Below are 26,511 nucleotides of genomic sequence, written 5' to 3' on the forward strand. Positions count from 1 at the left end.
CAGGACATGGCTTGGCACCCATCAGTGTGCCAGGGAGGAGAGGTGCGATGCCAGCCAGGGGTGTGGTTCAGCACAGCCTGACCCAGGAGGGCCTGCAGAGGGCTATAGACTGGGAAGGGAAGAAGCCCCACCCTCAGGCCACATTCAGCCACCCATCTGACCGGTGTCAGGAGGCCCGGGTCAAGTAAGTGCCACTTCTGTGGCATCTGGCCCTCAGGATGACCTTGGCAAGTTCCTCTCCTCCTAGGACCTCGGTTTTGCCCTCATTCTCAGAAGACACTCATTCTCAGGCCAGTTGCAACCTTATCAGGGCTCCAGGCTCCTGAGCAGACCACGCTCCTAGCTGGGTTCTGTAGTGCCCCCTGGTGGACAAACTGGTGCGTGCGCTCTAAAACCAGGAACCCTCCAGAATCGCCTCTTCACCCTGAGTGTGTGAAGGGGACACCCTCAAGTTTCATTTCCAGGTCCCAAGAGGAGGAGGACGGTCCCGAGGAGATCCAGGTAGGCCAGGAGAATTCTCGGACCCTGTCGTGTGTGTGTGCTCACCCTCTTCTCTTTAGATCTATTTTCCTGTCTCCAAAAAGGGAATCCTGCTCTGGAAGGCATAAGGTTTGGTTTCTAGTGTATGAATGAGCTGTGTGAGCTTAGGCAACTCCCTGCCCTTCTCTGAACCTTACAAGTTGATGGGGCCAAATGGCCTCAGGACCCCTCTGGCTCTGACATTTAGGGGTCCAGGTGGGAACTCTGTATTTACGAAGATTTATTTTTTTATTTTTTTATTTTTTTATTTTTATTTTTATTTTTTTTATGATAGTCACAGAAAGAGAGAGAGAGAGGCTGTATTTACGAAGATTAAGAAGAGTTGCAAGGAGCCCCAAGAGGAGCTTCCTTGAGGGAAGGAACGAGTCCAAATCATCTCCCAGGGCTTATAGGAGTCCATGTGGCATTGAACATATACTCAGGTTTGTTAATTTGACATATTTATTGAGAAAATACTCAGTGCTAGGCCCTGTACTAGTCACACAGTAGTGTGACAGTACAGTAGCCCTGTACTGTCTACACAGTAACATACAGCATTGACCTAGTCCTTGCCCTTGAGGAAATTTACAGCCTAGTCAAGGGCACTGATTAGTAAGCAAACATTCACATTCTTATCTAAACAAGTAACAAGAGGAACATGGACAAGTCCTAGCCATAACACTGTTGAAAGATGAGATGTCAGAAGAGGGTGACATGTGAGTAGGGTTTCGAAGAATGAGAGGAGTACAACAGGCACTGCTTTCTTTTAAAATTAGTCCCTCCTGTCACATTGGTTTGTGCAAAGATACTGATCCTAGAGATAGCTCTACCTTTCCCTGGAGAAGAAGACCAGTGAGTTGTGATGGGGGTGGAAAATCCTCACCGACAAGAAAGGCTGTTTCCTCTGGGTGTCTGGGGTGAGCACAGGAAACTATCAACCATGATGAGTGGGGTGAGTTTGAGACACAGGGTGGGGTGCAGAGATGGGCTGGGGCCAAGGATCAGAGATATCTGTTGAGTGCTTGATAATAAAAAATGACAATCTAACATTTCAGTGGGGAGGAATGAAAATGGCCATGATGGACCGGCCATGTGGGTGGTGTGTCCTGCCCAGAAATTGGCCCTTAAATCTCTTCAAGTTTCTTCCTCTGCTCTAACACACAAACCAGCTTAGCTTTACCCAGGGCAAATGGCTTCACCACAGTCTCTCCAGTCGTGGGGTCTCTCTTGTTGACAGTGTCCCATGAGATGCTTTCGGGTGGAGATACGTCCGCAGGGTGCCAGAGCTATCTTAGCAGCTCACAAGAGCCAGTTGCTGGAGGTCCGGGAATTTTGCAAACCAGTTGTTGGTTGGTCATTGTTAAAATTTAAATTACCTAAATGTACAAATACATTTTATTAAAATAAAGATAATACAACTCGTCACTTCCTCGTGATTTTGCAACATTTTACCATAATCAAGTCTCTCTTTTTTTTTAAAGATTTTATTTATTTATTCATAGATACAGAGAGAGAGAGGCAGAGACACAGACAGAGGGAGAAGCAGGCATCATACAGAGAGCCTGACGTAGGACTCGATCCAGGGTCTCCAGGATCACGCCCTGGGCTGCAGGCGGCGCTAAACCGCTGCGCCACCAGGGCTGCCCAATAATCAAGTCTCTTGAGGTCATCCACATCTGTGGTATCTAAGGGAAACTTGACCTAATGGTGTGCTTCTGCACATTTCTTCCAAACTCTGTGTTTGCTGATATCACATTGGTAACTTGAAATTGGTAGGAATATTTACCACTGGGGAATCGGTAAAGGCTGCACATCAGGGCTCGATTTGCTGTTTTGACTTTCTAGACTAAAGAAAGTGATGCATAAAATGCTAATAGCACAAACTACACTGAGGAGCTAAAGCTCAAAGAAGTTTCAGTTTAATGAATACATTCATAGGAGAGTGGGATATAGTGTAACCTAGCTCATCAGATTTAATAACAAAAATTTATTGGGAAAAGAGTTAGTAGCCTGGAATGCAACCCCACTGCAAATTTTGATTCAGTTGCAACCAGGGACCAACTAGAGACATAAGAGTTTGACAATTAACACAAGCATCCTGTGAAATCAATGGACTATATGGAATTGACAGTCAATTGCAGAGTACCTGCAGTGTATTTTTATTTGTAAATTGTGTGCTACATATCCTTTACAACAGTGAAATTTATAATAAATGTACACGCATATAAAATGCATATCTTTGGATTGTTGAAGAACCAGTTGTCAAGCATTTGCCAGCACACCACTGAACAGATGCAAATCCAAATTTAATAAAGTCCTTCTCAAAGCAGATTTCTTCTTGGGGAAGAAATGTGGTAGGTGCTATGGGAAGTAATAACAGGACGAAGAGACAGATGACCGCATGCTTCCGTTGGGGACACCCCCTGACACAGGTAGCTCTGTGACTTTGGGGTCCGCCATTTTCAACAAAGACAAGGAAACCCACACATTCAGGGGCTTTGTGGTGCTTTGTTTTCTTACCTTTTCCGACTTAAGTGCCTTAAAGAAGGCCATTGGACTACCAGTAACAGCATTTTCTCAGGCTCACTGAAACAAAAAGCAGGAATTACCCAAAGTGTTGACGTAGGGGAGGCAGAGTGGGAGAGCTCTTCTCTGCAAACCTTCATCACTACTTCACCCTTCCCTTGTCGGTTCACAGCGTCCTGCTTTTTTCTTGTGCAAACAGCGGTGAGGGTACGGGCAGTTGCTTTACAGGCAACAAGGTTACCTGTTCTTAGGTCAGGGACTGGCCCCAGCCAGTTGTGCGGATCCACAATCCCCAAAGGATCTGATTGGCCCGCTTGGATCAGGTAGGTACTCCTGGACCAATCCGTCGTGGCCATGGGCGTGGAGGGGCGGGGCCACGGGGTGGGCGGGGCCACCTGGGGAAGGCGGGGCACGGGCGGGGCAGGCGCTCGGAAGCTCAGGTATCGGAGGAGGTCAGAGGAGGTCAGCGGTGAGGCCAGGCCAAGGCGGGGGACTCCCCGGCAGGGCGGATTCCCCTTGGTTCCCGCCAGTGAGAAGGCCTTCTGGATAACAGGCCAGCACGTGCACCGCCCGCTCTCCCACCACCTACACTGTTGTCACTGAAAACGCTTTCCTTACATACTTGGGGCGCCAGGGTGGCTCAGTGGGTTAAGCCTTGGACTCAGGTCATGATCTCAGCTCCCAGTGGAGTGGGGCTCCAGGGTCTGCTTCAGATTCTCTCTTCCTCTCCCTCTGCCCCTCCCCCTGCTCTCTCTCTCTCTCTCTCTCTCTCTAAAATAAAGGGATAAATCTTTTTTTCTAAATGCCTTAATTACATACAGGTGTATGTCTCTCCCTCAGACATCTAAAAACTGAGATTGCAATAGAAGACACTCATCTCTGTTTCTGCAGTCTGCTGACCATCCAGGGTTGCCCATGGATCCCGGTCAAGGTGATGCTGCATCATGATCACCTTTTTCATTCATTTCACAAGAGGCCCCGAGCTCCCATGGGTGGGTCACAGAACCCCTGGGCCCACAGGGCTGACACACTCTTGGTACGCAACCACAGCCACAACTGACAGAGCAGGCTCTCTCGACCAGATGGCCTGGGTTCGAATCTGGATTCCTTATCAGCTGTGAGATGTCAGACAAATGACAATTTTTTTGTGTCTCAGTTTCCTCATCTGTCAAATGGGGATAAATCACTGTACTTACCACATATGGTTGTGAGGACTGCATAAGTCTGTATTTATAGCGTTAGAATAGTGCCTAGTACATGGTAAATGTTCAAGTCGAACGTGTTATTATCATTATTACAGGATTATTATCAGCGTTCCACTCTCAGCTGCACCCCTGCAGGCCAGGATGCAGAGTGGCTGGAGGAGCTAGCATTGCTTTCTCCTCTGTCATCTACTCCCACACCAGCAGGCAGGCTGGTCTGTGTAGAGGGAGGAGTTGTGTGGGGTAGAGGGCAGGAGAGAGCCTGCAGCCCAGATAAGGGGTGAGTGTAAGGGCCCTGGGGGTGGCTGGCCCTGGCCAGCTGGAAGGGGCTCTGGCTCAGTGTGAGGCTCCAGCCGCACAGGGGCTGGTGCAGTGGTGTATTCGGGGTGTGTGGCCTCAGTGGTGGTGAGTATAGGGGTGTGAATATCTGTCTGCGGGTGAGTGTGTCTCTGGTTGGATGTCTGTGGGACTGTGGATCCCTGAGGGAGTGTCCTGGGGACGGGACCAACTTCAGGGAGGTGCAGCCCTCTGCTCAGAAGGTTTAATGCTCAACTGTTACCTTCTTAAAATTCTTTTTTTTTTTTTTTTAATTTTTTATTTATTTATGTTAGTCACACACACAGAGAGAGAGAGGCAGAGACACAGGCAGAGGGAGAAGCAGGCTCCATGCACCGGGAGCCCGACGTGGGATTCGATCCCGGATCTCCAGGATCGCGCCCTGGGCCAAAGGCAGGCGCCAAACCGCTGCGCCACCCAGGGATCCCCCTTCTTAAAATTCTTAATAATTGTTTTTAACAAGGGGCCCATATTTTCACTTTGCAGTTGGCCCACCAATTATCTAACCAGTCAAGGGTAGGGGATATGTGTGAATGTGTCTGGGTGTATGTGAAGTCACATGTGGTTTTATGTGTATGTGTGTGTTTGCATGTGCATGTCTGATGTGTCTTCCTCTGGACTTGGGGACCAGAATGCTGGTCTCTGTGGGAATAACCTACCCCACCCCCACCCAAGACCCAGGGGAAAGCCTCTGTCCTCAGTTCCTCCCTGCATCCCCTAGCCTAACCTCACACCCACACACCAAGTCCCCACTGTCTCTGCAAAATCCCAATGCCCCATTGCACCCCTAGTCCTACTCCTTGTGGGAAGTAGGGAAGAGTAACAAAATCACCAGTTCTGGGGAGAGGGCAGGGTGAGGAGAGGAAGGGAAACCCACCCAGCTGGGTTCACACCACGTACCACAATCTCCACCAGGTGTCATCGTGTCATCTCCTCCCTCCCTCACCCCCAGGGTCAGGGAGGTGTCAGTGTCCCCACTTCCCAGATGAGGCTATTCCCTGCACCTCCTGATCAGGGCTTCCTGGGAGGAGAAGCTGAAATGGGTACTCAAAGTCCTGCTTCTGGTCCTGGCTCTGCCCTCAACCTTTTCTGGGACTTTGGGCAACTGGTTGCCTTTCTTAGGCCTCAGTTTCCCCATCTGTAAACCAAAGTTGTGACCTCTAAGCTCCCTCCTGCACTCATATCCTCCCTGACCCTCAGTGTCCCCCCTGCCTGTGACAGCCACTTCTGGTTCCCCACAAGACCCTGGCCCCAGGCCAGTTGCAGACCCCTGCCCTAGTCTCTGACTCCAGACACAGTCACTGACTCCTGGATCTGGTAGTATCTGGTCTCTTTAGGCCAATGGAGATAGTACAGCCCCTGAGAGGGGACAACACACCAACTAAGCAGCAGAGCCCATGCACAGGCTATGTCTTCCTGCCAACCCCTGGCCCCCCCACGCCTCTGAGGCCGTGCCCACCGTCACTGCTTCTGAAGGACAAGCAGCACTCCGTCTTTCTTGGGAAGCTCAGAACCCACAGCCTGGTCCCCATCTTTCCTTTGGCCACAAATGAGAACAAGTCTGAGGACTTTGACATCATAGCGCTCATCTCTCATTGTTCAGATGGGGAAACTGAGACCCAGACAGGTAGAGCAGCTGCTCCAGATCACTTAGCCAGGTGGCATCAGGAGCTTCCTGACCCTCACTTCTCCTTTCTCCAGCACTCCAAAGCCTGCTAAGCATCCAGAGGCCCTGGCACCTGAGGGCCCTCTCTGGGGCCCCTCCCTTTAGCCCAGGGACCCAAGGTGTGTTCGTGCGCGGTGCCAGCTCCCAGGGATAGAAGGGCAGCCCGGGGTGGGGCTCAGCCTGCTGTTTGCCCTAGCTGCTGACACCCATCCCCACCCTATCCCTCCACCCAGGCCCCCAGGTTGCAGTAAGAGCAGATGGGGGTGGGGCAGCCCGGCCCACTGAGGCCCAATCCGGCGCTCTTCACAAGGGGCCTGCTGGCCCCCGGATCCACACAAGCAGAGACTGGGCACCTCCTCAGCTTCCATCGGTACAGCAGCTCCCTCTCGTTTGTTTTAAGTCCTGGACGTCCACTAAATGTTTATTTGAAGACAGGCCCCTGGTGTAAAAGCAGCTCACTTGCCCACCTGCCCTCCCCTGCTCCATTACCCAGATGTGGAGGCTGCTTCAGAGGGCAAGCAATTTGTCCCAGGTCACTGAGCAAGGCAGTGAGACAAGTGAGCCTCGCCTGGGACCTGGTCTCTCGCCACCACCCAGCTGCCTCTCCTTCCCCCCCAAAGGCTGCCTTTTAGGTCTTCCCCTAAGCAGAGCCTGGGGGGGGGGTGGCTTCAGGCAGGTTGGGGGCTGGGGGCTCGGTTGGGAGTTTTCTATGGGGGCCTAGGTGGTGCCCTGTGAAGGGGACAGAGAAATGTCTCAGGCACAGCACCTGACTATGGGGAGAATGGGTCCTTCCAAGGTGAACTCTAGAACCTCACCCCTCACTGTAAGCTCCTTGTCTTCCCTAAATCTTATCGCTCTGCCTTCTCCCTGAAATGGCTTTATCTATTTCCCAACCCTTTCTGGGCTCTTTTCCTCCCCCTCCCACATTAGCTCTCTGGTCCCACCCTGTTTTACAGTCACCACTAGCCTAGGAACAGGAACAGGCCAAACGAGGGAGAAGGTGGTACAGAGCTGCAATGCATCCCCTTTTCTGGGAGGGGCCACACAATCGCCTTCCACGACCCACCCCTCCTGGGCATTTAACCCTACAGGTGCAGCCCAATTTCAGAGCCAGGACTAACATATCATCTCCACAGCCACATGGCAGGAAGCAGGGATAAGTGATCTCCAGCATCTGGGTGGGAAGACCCCGGTGCAGAGAGAGGCAATGGTGGCTGGCGGCCTGGGGCCATAAAGCAGCTCCCTAAGCCCTGCTTCAAGCCCCCTTGACTCAAAGCTAACCACCTCCTCCTGCTTCTGGGGGATCTGTTGTCCAGTGAGCAGCTCTGGGCTGAGTTGCCTCTGGAACTCCTGAGTCTAAGGGGTATCTTTTCTTGGGCCGTCTGTTTGTGAATTCTCTCCAAAAGCAACCTTTTTTTCCCCCCAGGGTCCCCATGCCCTGTTCCCAGCATCCTTTGCCTCAGCTAAATCATAGATGTCAGGGACGGGGGCTGGAGAGTCCTAGCTGCCATAGCCATACATCGGCCCCACTGGTCACCTCAGCTCTACCAGGGGACTCGAGCAGAGCCTGTCCCCCTTTTGTCACAAACTAAAGACAGCTCCAGACCTCACTATGTACCAGGCTCTACTCTAAGACTTGGCACATTAGCTCACTGTACCTCAATGAGACGTGGAGGCACAGAGAGAGTACGTAATCTGCCCACAAAGCTGGTAAATGGGGGCGCCTGGGTGGCTCAGTTGGTTAAGCATCTGCCTTTGGCTCTGGTAATGATCCCGGGGTCCTGGGATTGAGCCCACATCGGAGTCCCTGCTCAGTGAGGAGCCTGCTTCTCCCTCTCCTTCTGAAGCTCCCCCTGCTTGTGCTCACTCGTGCTCTCTCTCTCTGTCAAATAAATAAATAAAATCTTAAAAAAAAAAACAAAAAACACCTGATAAGTGGTAAGGTAAGACTTTAGCCCAGGAAATCTCATTTCAGAAAGAAACTTTTAACCACCGTGTCACGGACTTCCTATCCCCTGATGGCCATCCTCTCTGTTTCCTAGACTTGCAGGCAGGCCAGAATAATGACCATGTTTCTCCATCTCGCTTGCAGCTATATGTGGCCAAGTGCCTAATTTCTGGCGGAGAGATGTGTGCAGCTTCCAGGTCATGCCTTTAATTAGGAGAAGAGTGTCCTCTCCGCTTCCCCTGCCTGCTGGCTGGTGTGGTGAGAGCCTGGGATGGCTGCCACAGCCTCCTAACTGACCAGTGACCAGTCCAGCTTCCACACAACAGCCAGGAATTACCATGCTCCAAGTCAGATTGTGATGCTCCCCTGCCCAAGCCCTCAATGACTCCCCATCGCCTTTGGAAGAACGGCCAGACTCCTTGATGTTGGGCAAGGCCTCCTGTCTGGACTGACACCATCTTCTATCTTGTCACTAGCCACTTTTATCCCCTGCCTTCATCACCAGGAAAATCTCATCCTTCCTTAACTGTCTTTTCCTGCTCTGCCTTCCCAATTTCTCACTCTACACTCAGCAGACTCCTAGGTATCCTTCAAGCCCAGTCTGAAGTGTACCTCCTGTGTGAAGCCTTTCCTGACTGTCCTAGCAGAGTGGGTGGCTCCCTCCTCTGGCCTTCCGTGGTCCGTGTGCAGTCTGCATGTGAGACAATGACAGCCGTTCTGTATTGTCATAATCTGTAGACACATCCACCTCTCCTCTCTCTCTGTGAGGGTGGGGACCGATTTTGGGCCATCTGCTGGTTGTCAGTACCCAGCACGGGTCCAGGCACCAAGCCAGTGGCAGTCGAATTCAATGAGCAAAAGAGGAAGAAAGAGAATGTATATGTGTGCATGTCCTGAGCTGGCTGGAAGCCCAGGCCAAGGAGACAAGGAGGTCATCTAGAAATAGCCACATCCCTGGGTCTAGACCAGACCTGGTCCCCAGATAAACTGGCCCTGAGTGAGAGGGTAGAGGGCAGTGGAGACCAAGGGCTATGACTCAGGCAGGATGCAGCCCTACTGCCCTCTGGGGTCTGCTAGCCAAGGCAGATGGGCCCTGCCTGTTAGTGGATAGTCTTGGCACTCAGACCTCAGTGACCTTCAGTGACCAGTGAGTATTTCAGGCTAGGACTGAGCATCACCTGCTCTCTTGGCCCCACAGCTTGTAGGGCAAAGGGGAGCCTGCCAGCCTACCCCCCAAGGAAGCAACAGGATTGGATCAGGGACATTGGAAAAGTTTGTCCTCTTCTGGTTCTTGCCCCACCTCACCCTCTTCCACACTTGGAAGTTCCCTTCCTGAACCACCAACTGCCAGAGCTTGAAGGATTAACGGGTTCATCTGGCCTAACCTCCTGCCATGGAGCTGAGGGCGCTGAAAGGAAGAGACTGGCCCAAGGTTACAGAGCAAGGGAGGGCAAAGATTACCCTAGGGATGGGCAGTATGGAATAGTGGTCGCCGTACAAGATCTAGGGCCAGGGTCCTGGGTGTACATCCTGGCCCTCCCCTGTAAACGGAGGGTGGGAACAAAAGCATCTGCATCCCTGGGCCACTGGGAGAATTATAACATTAAAGGCTGCAAGCTGCTGAACCCAGGGCCCAGCACTTCCTAAGAGAGCAATCCATTTATGCACCACACTGCACCACATATGAAGGCTCTCCTACCCTCACGATCTCATTTGCTCCTTCCTCCAACCCTGCATGATGTACATTACTATTCCCGTCATGCAGAAAAGGGAACAGGAACAGTGAGATCGACTGGCCAAGCACACATGGCTGGTATCATGTCTCCCAACTGCCCTGCCAGTGGTCTTTCCACCTCTTCCTCCTGGCCCCTGACAGCTCATCCAGTGACTCATCAAGTGGAGAGAGTGACCATCAGCCAGTTCTTGCCTCCTGATGCCACCCTAGGCTCTTCTGACCCCTGTACTGAGCGACATCATTGCTCATCTGACACCACCCGTTCCTGACCCTGGTCCCATCCTTCTTATCTCTTGGTTTTCCCACCTTCCACTTCTAGGAGGGCTCCTCTCTCACCATAGGCTCCAGTCCTGGTCATCCCCAAGTCCACTCCATTCTTCCTGTCCATGGCTTCTTCCTCTTCCTATCTAGTGTCTTTGTTTACTACAGAACCCAGAGATGCTGCTCCCCACTGGTCCCAGCCAACCCCAAGATCCCAGGTTCGAAAAAAAGCCAGAGCTAGGCTGACAGCCTTGACTGTATACCTGCTTTCTAGAATACACCCGACCCCAGACTCCTGAGTCCAAGATCCATTCTCTGCCAGGTCTTCTGCCAAGGCTTGCCAATCAGCTCTCCTCACCTAAGGACACATGGTGGTCCCCTGTCCACACCAACTAGGCTCATCTGGTCTCCTGGAGCTGCCTGAGTCATTCCAGAATCTTGAGCAAGCTGTTCCTGAATGAAGTGTCCTCTGAGGAGTGACCATTGAACCATCTGTTTGGTGCCAGGTCACATGGCACATGGACACACCCCAGACCTCAGGGTGGTGTGAGGTGCTGTTTTATAAACATTAGGTTTCCCTTTCTAATTATGCTTTACTTAATCTAATATTATTTGTAGCTTTGTGGAGGCAAGTTTTTCATCTGATAGAGGGGCAGTGGGGAAGGAGCCAGGGGCAGCCCCAAATCTGGGGTTTGGTTTGATTAGTTTCTGGGAATGGAGCTCCCAGGAACAGAGCTACTGAAGGGGAGTCTGGCTGGCTCAGTCGGCAGAGCGTGCCAACTCTTGATCTTGGGGTCATGAGTTCAAACCCCATGTTGGGGGTAGAGCTTACTTAAAAATAATGATTAAAAAATAAATAAAGAGGGGATCCCTGGGTGGCTCAGTGGTTAAGCGCCTGCCTTCTGTCCAGGGCGTGATCCTGGAGTCCTGGGATCGAGTCCCACATCGGGCTCCCTGCATGGAGCCTGCTTCTACCTGTGTCTCTGCCTCTCTCTGTGTCTCTCGTGAATAAATACATTTTAAAAATCTTAAAAAAAAAAAGAAACTATTAAAAATAAATAAATAAAGAGAGCTACAGTTGAGATCCTGGCTACACCTATGCGCTAAGAAAGCCAATTCTCACCTGGGAGTACTTGGAGCCCCACCACCCACTGGAAATGACCCCGTCTCATTGGCCCTCAGGGATGGAATGAGAAAGCCAACACAAGACTGGATACTTCAGCAGGAGAAAAGTTAAGAGTCATAGGAAAGGGGGGCCAGGGGCAGAATTTTCAAACAGAACAGGAAGAGGACAGGTGGTTTTCTTCGCTCTAGAGAGACTATCTCCTCCACAGATCCATGGCCTGGCAGGCCCTGTACTAGGCTCCGTGGACACGGCGGACAGCCACAACAATGGGGTCCTGGCCCTCGCAGGGCTTCCAGTGTAACAGGAAAGGCGGACTCCAGGCCAAGCAAAGACACGGCTTCTGGCCAGCCCTTTCCTTTTCACTCATTGAACAACTAAACTCATTAAGCACTTGCTGTGTGTCCTAGCCATCATCCTGGGTGCTGCAAATACTGTGGTGAACAAGACACACAAAACCTCCCTGCCTCAGTGTCAGACTGCAAATTTTAAGCAATAGTAATAAAATATTACCTGTTTTTTTTTGTGTGTGTGTGAAAAAAAATGACCACATGAAAGCAGCGTCAGTGCTCTGATAGGGAGGATGGGGCTTTTTAAGCTGAAGAGTGAGCAGGAGTAACTGCAGAGTGGCGGCAGTGTAGGGCTGGGAGAGGCGGGCGGGGCCGGAGCCTGGGGGTTGTGGAGGGCCGCAGCCTCAGGGGAAGGAGGCTGAGAAGAGGAACAATTAACCTTTGTAATGCATTCCCAAGCTCATCCTGCCTTATCTTCCCAGAGTCCTTGGGAGGTGGCTGGGTAGGAATTGTGATGTGCTTTTACTCAGATAAAGAACTATAGACCAGAGAGATGGTGACTTGCCCGAGGTCATACAGCTGGTCTGTAAGTAAGCACCGGGTTGGAAGTGAAATCCCACTCCAGAGCCCCTAAAGCTACGGGGAGACAGATTTACTCTCTCACTCACACATTCATTTACTAGTTGTTCAATATTCCATATACTCATTCATTCATTCATTAATCCATATATTCATTCACTCATTCATTCACCCAATATTCCATATACTCATTCATTCATTCATTCAATATTCCTTCATTTACGCCTACTATCTGCCAGCCACTATTCTTGGAACAGGATTTCAGTAATAAATTCGACTAATCAAACAGATAGAGCAAGGCGGAACAGTTTGGCCTTTATTCTGCCAACAGGGAGGACAGCTGCTTTCTGGGAAAGCAGAGGTGACTGCCCCACAACTCTGAACTGGCCCCTCTCCTCCCTGGGCAGAGACAGCCATTGTGCTCCTTCCAGGGAGCATGTGCCACAGGCAGCAGTTTCTCAGAAGCAAACTGGTGTTGAGTAAATCCCTATCTTTTACCATCATTTGTTCTCTCAGCTCCGGAGTAGCTAGAACTCTTGGGGAACGAGGAAGTGATTTCCTAGTGGCAGAAAGAACACTGCATTCCTGCCACAGTGGCTGCAATCCCCCACCCAGCGAGCTCAGGGAGGGTGGGGGCTGTGGCTCTCCCCTAGACCCCCCACTGAGCCCAGCACAGTGTCTGGGCACAGGAGGTGCTTGATTAAGATTGGCAGAATGAATGGATGGATTATTGAAAGAGAGAAAGGGAGAGATGTGCAAACTTCTCTCTGGTATCTGAAGGCACTCAATTAAGCGAGGAGACAGATATACTTGGATCCTTTGCTGTTGATTCAATGTCTCAAAGAGCCTTGGCTAATTCATGTGTATCTCTGGGACAACTGCCCTGGGGAGACCCAGAGAGAGAAAGGAATCACCCTTCATTGAGTATTCATGTGTGTTAGACTTCCACATATCACCTCTTTTAATCCGCATGTCAACCCTGAGAGTAGATGGCCTTCCCCTTTTGGGAGGAAAGGAGAGGAAGGGGAAGTGAGAAGGGACTGGCTCCTAGTCTCTAGCTAGTAAGTGGCTGGCTTAGGATGTAGAACTAGGCTTCTTTCCAAAGATCCTGCTTCTGAACACATCCTGCACCAGGGGAGGCTGTGGAGGGTGTGTAGAGAAGGGTTAAAAGCTTGAGTCCATGGCAGAGAGCCGCACCACCACTACTATCCAAAGAAAAAATTCTCAGTTGCAGGTACTGGGGGTGGGGTGAGGCATGGGCAGTCAGCATTCACAGACTAGGCCCTGAAGGGGCGAAGGAGGGTCTCCATGTCCCTGGGTCAGTGGAGGCTCCAGCTCAGCCTCCTTGGCCTCTACCTCCCACATCTCTCCCCGTGCCAGCAGCACATCCCCTATTTGAGATGTCCAGATGGCAGGGAGGGTCCAGGAAAGAGCCAGAGATGCTGAGTAGGCCTCCCTGCGTTCCCCCGAGCCCCGCCCATGGCCCCATGGATCATCCGGTGCAGCTGGCCCATCTCATTGGCTCTCTCATGGTTACTCAGCTCTCCTCTTCTCCATCTTCCCAGCCGGTGGTTGCCATGGAAACACAGAACAGTGACATCATCATAAGGCGAGGGCTGGGGAGATGCTGCTCTTGGCAAGGACTGGTCCTGCTGCCTGCCAGATGTTGTATCTACATCTGGATCTGCCAAGGGCAAGAGAGAGGGGCAGGAAGAGGGAAGGGCTCGAATTCTTTCCCCTTGCCCCTCATTCCCCAAGGTGGTGAGTAGAACAGGGCAAGGAGGATGCAGGTAATGAGAGGAATGAGAAGGTGTGCAGTGCACACTTGGGAGGGATAATGAAAGTCCAGTGGAAAACAGAGTGTGGCTTAGGAGTTCACTTCAGTGACCCAGATCGGGGTGTGGTGGGGGGTTGGGGGTGGCGCAGCAAGGCTAGTGGGTCTAGGCTTTGTCTCCATAGTGCTCGGCCAAGGCAGGGCCCGAGAGAGGGGGCAAAGGACTTTCCAGCAGTGTCCCCCCGCCCAATCCATCCTTTAGATTTCTGCAGCCCCTTCCTCACCACTGCAGCAGGTTCTAATCCTGTCTCAGAAGCAAGAAAACTGAGGATTAGAGAAGCCAAGCCATCTGCTGTGGGTGGCCTGGCAGGTGAAGGGCAGGGCTGAGAGCAGGTCGGAGAATCCTGCACTGTCCGAGGACAATAGGAACAATAACAGCAGTGGCAGTGAGCATGAAGTCCACCATGCTCAGCATTTTAAATGCATTATCTCATTTGATCCCCAAATACCATTAAGGAGTAAATACTGTCATTACCTACATCTGCAAGATGAAACTGAGACTCACAGTGGCTTAAGTGAATTGCCCACAACCACACAGTGAGTATCCCAGGGAATCAGAACTGGCACACAGATCTACCTGCCCACAGCTACCTGCCCCCACTCTGGCTCTCCCCATCAGCAGTGGTGGCATAAGGACCATGTAGGGTGACAGCTCTGGCCACCGGGCCTCCAGCTACTCAGTCCTTGAGAGAGGAGGCTCAGTGTCTAAATGTTGTGACCTTGACTTAGAAACCATCCCACTCTCCCCCCTACCCTCCCTTGCACCTGTTCCAGCAATGAGGTCACCAGGGCTCCATGCCCAGCCCTAAGGCCTGTCCCTGTAGCTTTGGCAGAAACAAGCCCCTGTCTTCTGGCAAGTGGACATGTCCCAAAGAAACAAGACCTTGGGCAAGAGAGGGCTCTTCCTCCCTGGCTTCCCCAGAAAGTCAGAAGTAGGGGTGGATGCTCTCCACTTCCACCTGGAGAAACAGAGGCCAGGCAGGAGGGTCCACCACACTGTACCCAAGTGGCAGAGCTGGGGAACCCTGGGGCTAGTGTGCCTGCGGCTCTGTCAAGCCTCCCCCCGCCTCCTCTGGACCTCTGCTGGCTGAGGTTCAGCTGGGCACCACTTCCTTCTGCAGGGCCTCCTATCTGTTAGGCATCCGCTTACCCCTCACTTCCTCTGGGAAGTCTCCCCTGAACTCCTAGATCAGGACAGGTCTCCCCTCAAGAGTCACATTAGTTCTGTGCCTGTGTACACAGAAGTGAGCAATGGGAGTATGTCTCATTCATAGTTGTCTCTTCAGAGCCTAACCCCAGGCCGGGCAAAAAAGTAGGCAGTTATTAATAACCAACCGCTGGATTAAGAAATGAATGGACTCCTCCAGGCTTCAGTTTGCTCATCTGTAAAACAGGGGTAATTATAAAGCCTACTTTGTTCTGAAAACATGGACTTTGTTCTGAAAGTTCAATGAGAAAATGTACTTTAAGGCTCTCAGCATGAAATAAATATCAATACAAGGTGATCTTACTATTAAAAGCGCTTTGTAAAAAAAAAAAAAAAAAGCGCTTTGTAAAGTGTCCACCGCAAGGGAGGCTGTTTGAAGGAAGTGGGTGACATTTCGTGAAACTGCAAGAGGCCTGCCTGTGTGCAGAGGTCAGGGAAGGGAAGCAGGTGGGGAACTGCCCTGGGGCCTGTAAGAGCATCTGGAGGGACAGAATTTCTGCAGGAAGGTGTGGGGGGAAATTACCTGATGAAATCCTCGGCCCCACACTCTGGTCAGAGGACCCCAAGGTGAGGGGGAGGAGCATGGCAGGGCTGAAAGGCGCGCAGGCGGCCTTCCACAGCGAGGGGCGAGCACGTGCGGGCGGGAAGGGCAGGAAGGGCAGGGCGGGATGCGTCATGCCCTCTCCTCGGGCGGGCGGAGGGCACAGGGGCAGCTCAGCCGCGCACGGTGCCCCTGCCGACTTTTCCCGCCACCGGCGAGTGGGGAGTGGCGTGGGGAGTGGTGAGACAGCCACTGCTTCCGGGGCCAGCCAGACCGGGCTTGCAGGCTGGGTTCCAATGAACCCTCGCCTCATTTCCTGTGACCTTGCAAGCTCCCCGCTGCACCTTGGACTCCTCACCTGCAACCTGAGGACCAAGATGCCTGCGCCACGGAGAGCCAGCCGAGCTGTCCCGGCGTGGGCATCAGCCCAAGGGCGTTTCCTTTCATCTCTAGTCTCCCATCTCTGCTCTGACCCCCAGCTCGGGGAGACACTGGGGGACGACGATGTCGGGGGCGCGCGCCCTAGCTCGCGGGCACTGTGCCCCCGGCTGCTTCCTTCTCGGATTGCGAGGAGCGCCTCGAGGCCAGGGAAGGGAGCAGGTCCTGCCAGCGCGGGGCAGGGACTCGGAGGCCGGGCCCCCGCGCTGACGCAGGCGAGCCAGGCGCCACTGGCTGCCCCCTCCCGCCTGGCGGGTCGGGGGATGGGCTGCCAGCTCCCGGCGGGTGAGCGCCAGCGGGAGGCTTCCTATTTCGGGAGCTGCGGGTGTGGGCCACGCCTCGCCACGTGACACCGGGGCTATTTAAGGCGGCAGCGCGGGCTGGGAACCGTGGGTCCTGGAGTCCTTGCACGCTTCTTTGTCGCCTGCTTTCTCGGCCTAGCCCAGCCTCACCATGGTGGACGCTTTCGTGGGCACCTGGAAGCTAGTGGACAGCAAGAATTTCGATGACTACATGAAGTCCATTGGTGAGCGTGACTCGGGACCCCGTGCGCGGCCCGGCGCAGCGTTCTGGCGCTGGCTAGTACCCTGCACGCCTGCTGCGTGCGCCCCTGCTGCTCACGGCTGGGGGGTAGGGGGACGCGGACCAGGCGGCAGCCTGGGTTAGGGCACGCGAGGCCGTTGGAAGGGGGGCTTTCTGGTCTGAATTCGGCCAGAGAGGGATTCCCAGGTAGGGAGGGGCAAGGCGGTAGATGTGCCTGCCGGTAGATGTTGGGGCGGGGAGGCGCTTTCGAGGAAGAGGATCTGGAGATAGATGGGTTTGTATAAGAGAGCATCCATCGCAGAAGGTGGGAGGCTAGCCGGAGGAGGAAAAAAAGAGGAGCACGGGTGGTTTTGGGATTGGAAAATGTGAATACAAAAAGGGAATGGGGTGGATGGGGAGTGTACTATGGCATAAAGAAGTGGAAACTCCTAGGAGGAGGGAGATGGAAATAGGGGAACAAGGGGTGAATGGGATATGAGGAGGCAGTGAGATAGGGGCTCCTCACGGTTAGCAACAACCCCTGCCCCTCATGTTGAACTAGAGAAAGGATGGTTGCTGGAGGATGCCCTCTCACCATCCAGTCTGTGACCTTGTGCTGCAGTGGTGTGTAACCAGGCTTTAATCACTGCCTAGTGGTAGGGCGCCGCAAGAGGACCCATCACCTGCTGGTTCAGCCACTTGTTGGGGCGGGGTCTGGTGGGGAAAACCACTGGGCTCCCAGGGTGCAGCAGGGTCTTGGAGGAAGGCCAAGATCTGCTAAAGACAGGGAGGGTCTTTGGTCTAGGAAGGTGTGGTTGTTTGGAATAAAGAATAAAGATTCAGACTCCTTAAACATGAGGTCCTTGGAGATCCCTCCTGTTTGCCTAGTTTGACAGATGGGGAGACTGAGACCCAGAGAGAGAAACTGGTCATATAAACCCCATGGCAGGGCAGATATGAAAACCTAGATTTCTAGATCTGCAGCCCAGAGTAGTTTCCACTATAGACCCTGGGGGTGGGAGTGGTAGGAACTGCTAAACTAATGATTGACCTCGGCCCTTCCCCTCCTCAAATGGGCTTAGATGAAAAAGGTGATACCCTTTCTCTTAATTCCCAGCTATGAGATTATCCTAGTGGCCCAGGCTGGGACAAGGAAACCAGAATATTGTTCATAGTTGAGCTACATTCCATGCCTTCCTACCAGGGAAGGGGGGCTGATTCTGGCAAACACCCAAATAAGGGGTTCCTAACCCTTTCCTGAAATAGGAACAAGTGTTGACTTTTGGGGTCACAGCTCTCATGCCCCCACCATAGCATGCTGGGTACTATGCCTACTGACTCCAGGAAAGTAGCCACTCTTGGAGCAGTGGGCCCTGGGCAGCTGTTGGGAAGTTGGGATGCCCCTCCTCCCAAAGCGGACATTCCAACTGAAGTCCTGTGTCCCTGAAGTGAGCTGCAACATCCTTATCACACTTGTTCCCTTATTTTGACCAAAGGGGCAAATTTGAGCTACAGGGCTGAGAATACATCCAGCCTGCTTTTCTCCATACACAGATGGAAAGGATGAGAGGTCCATGGAGGAGAAAAGATCATCCTCAGCTCTCTGTAAATAGCTTCCACTTCATTTCTAAGTAAAACCCACTCTTTCGGATCCCCCAAAATTATCAGCCCCATTTTTTGGTCTCATTTTCTCTTGACTCAGTCCCTCACTCACCCCCACAGTGGTTTCCTTTCTCAAACACACCACACCTCTGGGTAGGTCCTTAGCAAACAGAGCTCCTTGTATGGTGACAAGGCCGTCCGTACAGGGGAGTGGGATCAGCCTGACTCACTCTGATAGTTGGGGCTAAGGCCAAGTCCCTTACTGGCCAGGGCAGAAGCTGCCCTCGCCCCTCTAGTTTTAGACCAAGCTCCCTCAGGGGGCAGAGAGACCCAGCCTAGTTAGTACCAGTGATCACAGGCCCACCTGGTGGCCTCAGTGCCGGGAGGAAGCACATGCTGGAAGAATGGCCCCAGAGGAAGAATGAACAAGTTCTGGAGCCTAGATTCATACTAGGTCCATCACTCCCCCTCCTCCAAAATCAAAATCTTTGACTTTGGGCAAAATAACCTTTCTCCAAGCCTAATTTGTGAAGTGGGGAAAATAAAGCTTACTGTTCAGGGCTGTTATGTGTTCTAAGCATTAAGTGAAAGGACCCATGCGGGACATGGGCTAAGAACCTAGCTTCCAGCAAGTGCAGTGTATGTAGCCTGGCACGCCAGTTCGCCACACTGGGCTGCTTCTGCCTCACCTCTACCCTGTGACACAGCTAACCACAGCTGCTGGGGGCAGAATGGCAGGCAGTTGTGATGGGAGGTTGGAGGCAAAAGGCCAGATCACGAGGAAGCTATAACCTGAAGGGGTTAAGGCTTTGCTGTTCTTTCACTCTTGCAGGACACTGAAGGCTTTGCCCAGCAGCCAGGGAAGAGTGCTTTGTTCCGGGATGGGAGGGGGGAGTCCCCTGAGGGCCTCAGACTAGGAGCCAGGAGACCTGGATTCGAGTCCTAACTGCATAGCTCTCAGGCCTCTCCTAAAGCTGTACACGGAGACACACTTTCCCTTCTGCCTACCTCCTAAGTCCTAGAGAAGAGGACTTGGAAATATCCCGCTGCCATACATAGGGGACAAGTACACCAGTGCGTTTCAAGGCAAAAACTTCCAAAGGTGGGAAATGCTTGTCCCTCAGGTTTTGGAAGGCAAAGTCTGCATTTCTCTTTCCTTAGCCTGTGGCTGGAAAACTCGAGGGTCCGGGAAGGAGCCCTGTGCTCCATCCTTGGGAGACAGTATAGCTAAGCAGTTGCATGAGTTTCTTCAGTCAAACAGTTCTGGGTTGGAATTCCAGACCTGTGACCCTGGGCTTGAGTGTGAAGTGGAGATAACTACATCGTGCCTTCAAGGGAGAATGAAGGGCTAAATGAGGTAACACAAAGAAAGTAGCCTGCTCTAATCTCAGATCTGCCATGACTTGCTGTGGTATGCCTGTCCCTTAAACTCCTTACACCTCTCATCTGCCCAGTGAAATCAAGTGTCTCTTTGCCACACAGAGCTAACAGGAAAGCCGAATTTAAAAAAGAGCCGGAGTCTCTGGAAGTTCTCGTACTCCACATCCCTATGCCCCACATCCAAGCCTGACAGTTGTGCAGAGATCCTCAACCCTGCCTTTCTGTTCCACTCATATGCTTATCCTCTTCCCCCTGCCCTCAGGTGTGGGTTTTGCTACCAGGCAGGTGGCCAACATGACCAAGCCTACCACAGTCATCGAAATGAATGGGGACACTATCATCATAAAAACACACAGCACCTTCAAGAACACAGAGATCAGCTTCAAGTTAGGGGTGGAATTCGATGAGACAACAGCAGATGACAGGAAGGTCAAGGTGAGTCATGAAAGGGGGTGTAGAGATTGGAGACCTTAAGACTTGCCACCCTATTATTGTACCCTGAGGGGTAGGTGATTTGGGGGGATTGAAATGAACAAGGTGCATAAAGCATGTGTGGTGCTGGGATGCCCCAGCCCTGTCCTCCTGCATTGCTCCCCCCTTGAGGAGCATCTGGGGCCTTTGGGAGTGGGCAGCACAGAACCAGGATGTTCTTCTGACCTCTCAGTGTCAACTCCAGCTCCAGCCGGGTGACGTTGTGCATGGCATGCAAGAGCTCTGGGTTTCTTTCCAATCCATAGACGGGAGAGTTATGTGACCATGGCTGTGACCTCAAGTACTTTAGGAACAATGCCCAGGAGGATTCAGAGCTCTTCCCTCTGAGTGAGCAGGTCATTCTGGCCTCCAGCAGCAAAGGAGGCAGCTAGGGACAAGAGGTGGAGACTACTCAGATGCTTCCTTTTTGTCAACATCCACCTTGGAGGTCTCCTTCCAGGCTTGGCCAGGGAGCCTGAGGAATTATTTCTAATTCTGCCGGCCCGCAGGCAAGAAAAGCTATGTTCTGGAAAGAGCGTTGTCTAAGATGTGTTTCTGTGTCTTCCCACGAAGACTTAGCCCTCTCCTCCTAAGGAGGGAGGGGACATCGACTTCTAGTCTCAGGGCTTGTCACCCTGTGGTGATTCTGTCTTTGCTGCCCGCCTCAGGACTCCCAGCCCCTGGGCCAGGCATGGCAGAGAGAGAACTAAGGGACTTGACCTCTAAAGGGAGTCAGTCCCTATAGCAGTATCCTCCAGCAGACCCTATTAGTCAGCCCCTCAGCTGTTTTTGCTTCTTTACAACTGCCTCAAGAAAGACACGATAGGGGCTGGTCTCCTTGTGGAGGAAGCTGGAGCCCTGTCCAGAATCAGTAGGAAGCTGGCAGCAGAGTTGGGATGGTACCAAAGATATCATTCTACCTTAGAGAAAGGTGTCGGCCCTATCACATGCGTCTGTGTCCTTGACTAGCCCACCTTTTTGAGGGACAAGAACCCTAATTAAACAGTAGTGCTCTGGGATGCCTAAGCTGAAAATAATCTGTTCTGAATAGACAAAAAGCTTGGGGGAAGGACATGAGTAAGGTGGTAGCAAGGATGAACACCCACTCCTCATGCAGCCCCAAACATATACACAGCCTTCTCAGATTCTCCTACTGAACCTTGCTCAGCCAGGGTCCCCTAGCCTGACCTAGAGCCCCCAAATTCCTAAAGAGACGAGACCCAGGAAAGCTGCCAAATGAGAACCAGCTGATGCAGGCTGGCAAAGTCCAGAAGACTAAGTGGGCATCTGACCAGGGCTTTGGAACACTCCAAGGGCATCCGGTCCCTGGACCTGGCAGTTGCTGTCTACTTGTCAGCTGAAAGGGCCACATGATGTGGACCAAGAAGAGGTAGGAATAAAACGTGGGAAGTCTCATTTTCCAATACTTTCCATCCCCAAGGTCTGTTAGATGATATGTGTGGTCACCACTAGGCAGGAGAGTCTCAGGACTCCTCCTCACTGATCTTCCCCAGGGATATAGGATGGTAGGGCTCTAGGGCTATGGGTATCATTTAGAGGATGAGGTAAGTACCCATTCTGAGGGTTGGTAGCACTTCTCAGAGCCAGGCTGTCTGGTTCCACCATATTGCCTGCCTCTCCCTACTTGCCCAATACCTGGAGGCCCCTGCTCCAGTCAGGCAATCCTGGAGCAGAGCTGGAGGTGAATAAGACAGCCTGTGGGGCCAGGTTGGAAATAGGCCACCTGAGCGCTGAGGCTGGCACCATCATTAGTTTGGGGCAGAGGCGGAGTCCTCTGTGGCTCCAATGACTAGACACCATCTTGTCCCTCAGTCCTGGCTCAGATCACAGCTCAGGTCTCTACCCTCTTTCCACAGTCCACCGTGACGCTGGATGGAGGCAAACTTGTCCATGTGCAGAAGTGGAACGGGCAAGAGACAACACTTGTGCGGGAGCTAGTTGATGGGAAACTCATCCTGGTAAGATGGACAACTCTGGAGCCTCACCCAGTTGGTTACCATTATTGCCCTTTCAGTCAAGCCTGTTGTGAAAGCCAGGGTCTTCCCCTGGGAGTAATCAAAGGTAGAGGCAGGGCTAGGGTGGGATTAGGTAGGAATTTTCTCTGCAGTAGCTTTGTACTCACACAGGCCCGGGTTCAGATCTCAGTTTACAGGCTACATGACTTTGGACAAGTCACCTTCTCCAAGTCCCACTGTAAAATGGGCATTAACACCACCAAGATTGTGGGCTGCTTGGGTGGCAGGAGACCATGGTGCAGAGCACAGGGCATCACAGAGATGGGACAGAGGGCTACCGCAGCTGCTCCACAGCCTTAGTGTCCTCTTGTGTTGCTACCCTGCCCCACCCCAGGAGAGGTAGAAAGCAAGGCCAAATTGGATCACAGGCCCCCTAGGAAAGGCTCCCGTCTCCTCCCTCAGACTATGCTGCCACATAGAAAGACTCTGGGCAAGGACAGGCTGGTGATGGTGGGGCAATGACAGTTCAGTCCTTTCCACCTCATTCCAGCCTCATTGCCTCTCAGTACCTTCCATGCCTGGCCTACTACAAGTACCCTGATTGCAGCCTGGGTAGGAAGGGACAACCAGGCTGGCACATTGGTCTGTTTAAGGACAAACTTGGGGACTTCACTAGAAGAATGTAGCCATGACTGAACCACCCCCAATCTGAGGCAAAGAGAGCAGCCCCTTCAGTCTCTGCCTCCTAATTCTGTAGGATCTCAGGTTTTCGCCCCAGCATCTTCGCTACAGACCTTCTTGGGCCACTATAACCTGCTTTCTGCCTTCTTGCATCACCATGGGGGTAAGGAGCCCTGCAGACTTTAGAATGAGGTGTTTAGCTTTAGTGGGCCTGTGATATGCAGGACCAGCTACTCACTGGGCAGTCAGACTATGGTGAGACCATGAGCCTGGCTCTATGATGCTAGGCTGGATGATGGTGGCTCAAGGCTCTGGCACTACCCTAATTCAGGGAAGGAATGGAGAATTGGTAGCCTAGCACAGCACTTCCTGGACATTCTTATTCACCTATTTGTCTACGATGTACCAGGCACCATCTGAGGCACTAGAGGAAAGGTGCAAGAGAGAGACACCCTGAGATGCTGACCAAGTCAATTCACCTCTCACAGCTCCTTTTCCCAAATCTCTAACAGAGCAATTAAGTGCCCAATTAAACTAAAAGCTTGGTGTAAGTATTCGAAAAAAATACATGTAAAGTACCTGGCACGTAGTAGGTGGTTAATAAATGAATACTACTGGGATGAAGATAGAAGCTCTCTCCATCAGAATGGAGAGTGCCACAGTACCCTAGGAGCCCTCACCCCTGCCCTAACCTGGCTCTGTCTTTCCTTCCAGACACTTACCCATGGCAGTGCAGTTTGCACTCGTACTTACGAGAAAGAGGCATGACCTGCCCACTCCTTCACTGTCTGCTCCTCTGCCAATCGGCTAGCCCTGGACTCAGCACCGGATTGCCTCATTTTTTTCCTCTGGCATTTTGTATAAATCCGCCTTGGTTGGGTTGGGGAAATTCTTCTGCAGTCAGGTGGCACCAGCCTGGGTCCACTTCTGGCTCCTACTGTGTATGTTTGTTTTTTTAACTGCATCCGAAGGGTGCTCTAAGGTCAATAAAGCAGAGCCAAGGTCACCAAATTGCCTTTTTGCCTTTGGTGACATGACTCTGGGAATCTTGGGTTCCCTGGGTGTCGGAGAACAGGCAGAAATGACTGCCTGAAGGTCACTTAGACGCAGCCCTGCATGAGACTGAAATGGACAGTCTCCGGGACAGTGGTAGCTGGTCACTTAAGACACATAGTAATAAAACAGCTGTACCTACAATTTGCTTTTACACTGCCGCTCCGCATGGCCAAATGAGCTGGTCCAACCTGGAGTAATCAATCAGTGACAGGGTTTCCCCAGGCTCAGCTACTAAACTGTCACCTCAGGCCCATCCTGCATTGTATGCCCTTAGGTTTGGAAAGTTGCTCTTTGTAGGATGCCAGGATGCTGTGATCTCTCTTTCCAATTGAATGTAGGCTCAGGACACAGGATGCAGGCTTGTGCCTTAGAGGTGGGAACAAATGCCCACTGGCCAAGATGACTGCTAAGCTCCCATCTATGCCCTTGGCCATCCATGGTTACAAATTCTTACTGGTTCTCTAATCAGCTCTGGGGGAAGAGGTCATCTAATCATATGGAACGGAGGGCTTATAAGTGATCTCCTAAGAAGGCTATGACCTGTTGGTGCCTCTGGCTCTGTACCTCATCTGGGCCTCTCTCCAAGATCTGAAGTAACATATTAAATGTTTTTCTGTCAACTAATGCAGACTCAGTGACTTGTAAGTCTGTAAATTACCAAGGAAGAGGGATTATAGCAATATGAACATTCAGTAAATTTAAAACCAAACACACTTCCATTTATGCCAGGAATTTAAGCAGAGACCTGAAGTGGAACCAATTGACTCACACAGTAGTAAATACAAAGTAAAGCAATGATCTTGGCTTGAGCTATGTGGTTCAGGGGTCTGGCCGAGTGTCCCACATAAGCTCAGTCGCTGCAAACAATGGTTTTCGGGCTGTCCCTTGTAGCCTGGTAGAATCACACTGGGGGAATGGAGAAAGTGAGCACCACTTCTTACCATGTTCTCCCTCCGCCTGCTGGTCTCCCTCGGCCCCTGTGTCGGACGCCGCAGGGATCACTCACCAATCAGCCCAGGGCAGACCCGACGGCGGGGGGCCCATCACTGTTCTCCCAACTACAGCCAGACTCGCCTCCACAGCAGTACCTGTGGCTGCAGCCTGGACTCCCTTGCAGGAGTCCCGTGAATCTGGCTCTGGCAGTGGCAGCTGGAGAGGGTAATAGGACCTCCTGCTGAATGAAGGAAGTTGAGTGAATGAATGGGTGAGCTGCAGGGGTCACTTGCAAAGGGACCAGGAACGATAAGTTAACAACAACTCATTCAGGCAGATGCTTTGACATCTAACTCCCAAACCTGCCTGCTGCGTAAGGGGAAGCCATCTCCCTCGGGTGAAAAGTCAGTGGGGTGGGAGGCCATATTCACACTACTGAGTCTTTCCCGGAGCCAGGGCTTCAAGGCACAAGGCTCCTGGTTCCTCCTCCTCTCACCACCCCCTCTACTCTTTCCACTCTCACTCCTTGTGTTTCTTCTTATGCTTCTTCTTCTTCTTCTTCTTCTTTGCTGCCTTGCTGTCTTTTGATGTGTGCCTTGCCCTCTTGCCTGTGTCACTCTCAGAGTCTGAGCTGTCAGAGTCAGATGACTTCCTGTCTCTATGTTTTTTTTTCTTCTTTTCCTGAAAAGAAAATTTAAAAGCAATGTTGCATGTATACATTTAAAGTATCATGGCATAATCAACAGGAGACCATTTAATAAATTATAATGCATTAATTAAAAAGAATAAGTTAAGAGGCGCCTGGGGAACTCAGTTGGTTTGGTGTCTGCCTTTAGCTCGGATCATGATCCCGGAGTCCTGGGATCAAGCCCCGCATCAGGCTCCCCGCTTATTTTTTTTTTTAATTTTTATTTATTTATGATAGTCACAGAGAGAGAGAGAGAGGCAGAGACATAGGCAGAGGGAGAAGCAGGCTCCATGCACCAGGAGCCCGATGTGGGATTCGATCCTGGGTCTCCAGGATCGCGCCCTGGGCCAAAGGCAGGCGCCAAACCGCTGCACCACCCAGGGATCCCAGGCTCCCCGCTTATTGGGAAGTCTGCTACTCCCTCTGTCCCTCACCCCGCTCTCTCATTCACTCTCTCTCCCTCAAATAAGTAAATCTTAAAAAAAAAAAAAAAAAAAAAAAAAAAAGAGTAAGTTAAGTCTTCAGGTATTAACAAGACAATATGCCTCAAATGGGTGAAAGGACCAAGTCATGATACAGTATGTATTCTAGATTCTGGTGTGCTTACCATACTACATATGTGTATAATAATATATACACACATACACATTTACTCATACCTGTATATATTTAAAATACACAGAAAACAATAGAAAGGACACAAACTGGCAACAAGCTACCTCAAGAATGAATGAATGAATGAATGAATGAATGAATGAAGAATGAAGGAATGAAAGGATGGAGTCTTTTTTTTACTTCATATAATTCTGCCAGTTAGATTTTAAAAAAAAAAGGCATTCCTACTTTTATTTTTAAAAAGCAGAGGATATTAAAAGGTGGAAGGAAAAAAAAAGTGGAAGGAGTCCTTAGAGGTCATCCAGTTTACCTGGAGACAGTGCCTCACATGCCCAGGGTCACAAAATAAGGGGGTGAGAGCTCCAGGACCCTGGACTTCCAC

The 26,511-nt window shown here is 51.7% G+C and overlaps 2 protein-coding genes across 5 annotated transcripts in view; one reads left to right on the forward strand and one right to left on the reverse strand.

The window, feature by feature from the left end:
- Positions 1-16,573: 16,573 nt before the first annotated feature.
- Positions 16,574-24,517, forward strand: FABP3 (fatty acid binding protein 3). Its single transcript, XM_038531317.1, has 4 exons — positions 16,574-16,731; positions 19,972-20,144; positions 22,058-22,159; positions 23,552-24,517. Exons 1-4 carry the CDS (start codon positions 16,659-16,661, stop codon positions 23,603-23,605), a joined length of 402 nt encoding a protein of 133 aa, XP_038387245.1. The 5' UTR covers positions 16,574-16,658; the 3' UTR covers positions 23,606-24,517.
- A 73-nt stretch (positions 24,518-24,590) lies between these two features.
- The window catches only part of ZCCHC17 (zinc finger CCHC-type containing 17), a 62,503-nt gene continuing 60,582 nt past the window's right edge, over positions 24,591-26,511 (reverse strand). For 2 of the 4 annotated variants that reach the window (XM_038531313.1, XM_038531316.1), the window contains exon 8: positions 24,591-25,507. In XM_038531313.1, coding sequence (XP_038387241.1) covers positions 25,346-25,507 — 162 coding nt within the window. In that variant the 3' untranslated portion in view covers positions 24,591-25,345. The remainder of the gene's footprint in view (positions 25,508-26,511) is intronic. The other 2 variants (XR_005355897.1, XM_038531314.1) reach the window with 2 other exon arrangements.

This window comes from Canis lupus, chromosome 2 (genome assembly GCF_011100685.1).
Source record: "Canis lupus familiaris isolate Mischka breed German Shepherd chromosome 2, alternate assembly UU_Cfam_GSD_1.0, whole genome shotgun sequence".
In the NCBI taxonomy this organism is placed as follows: Eukaryota; Metazoa; Chordata; class Mammalia; order Carnivora; family Canidae; genus Canis; species Canis lupus.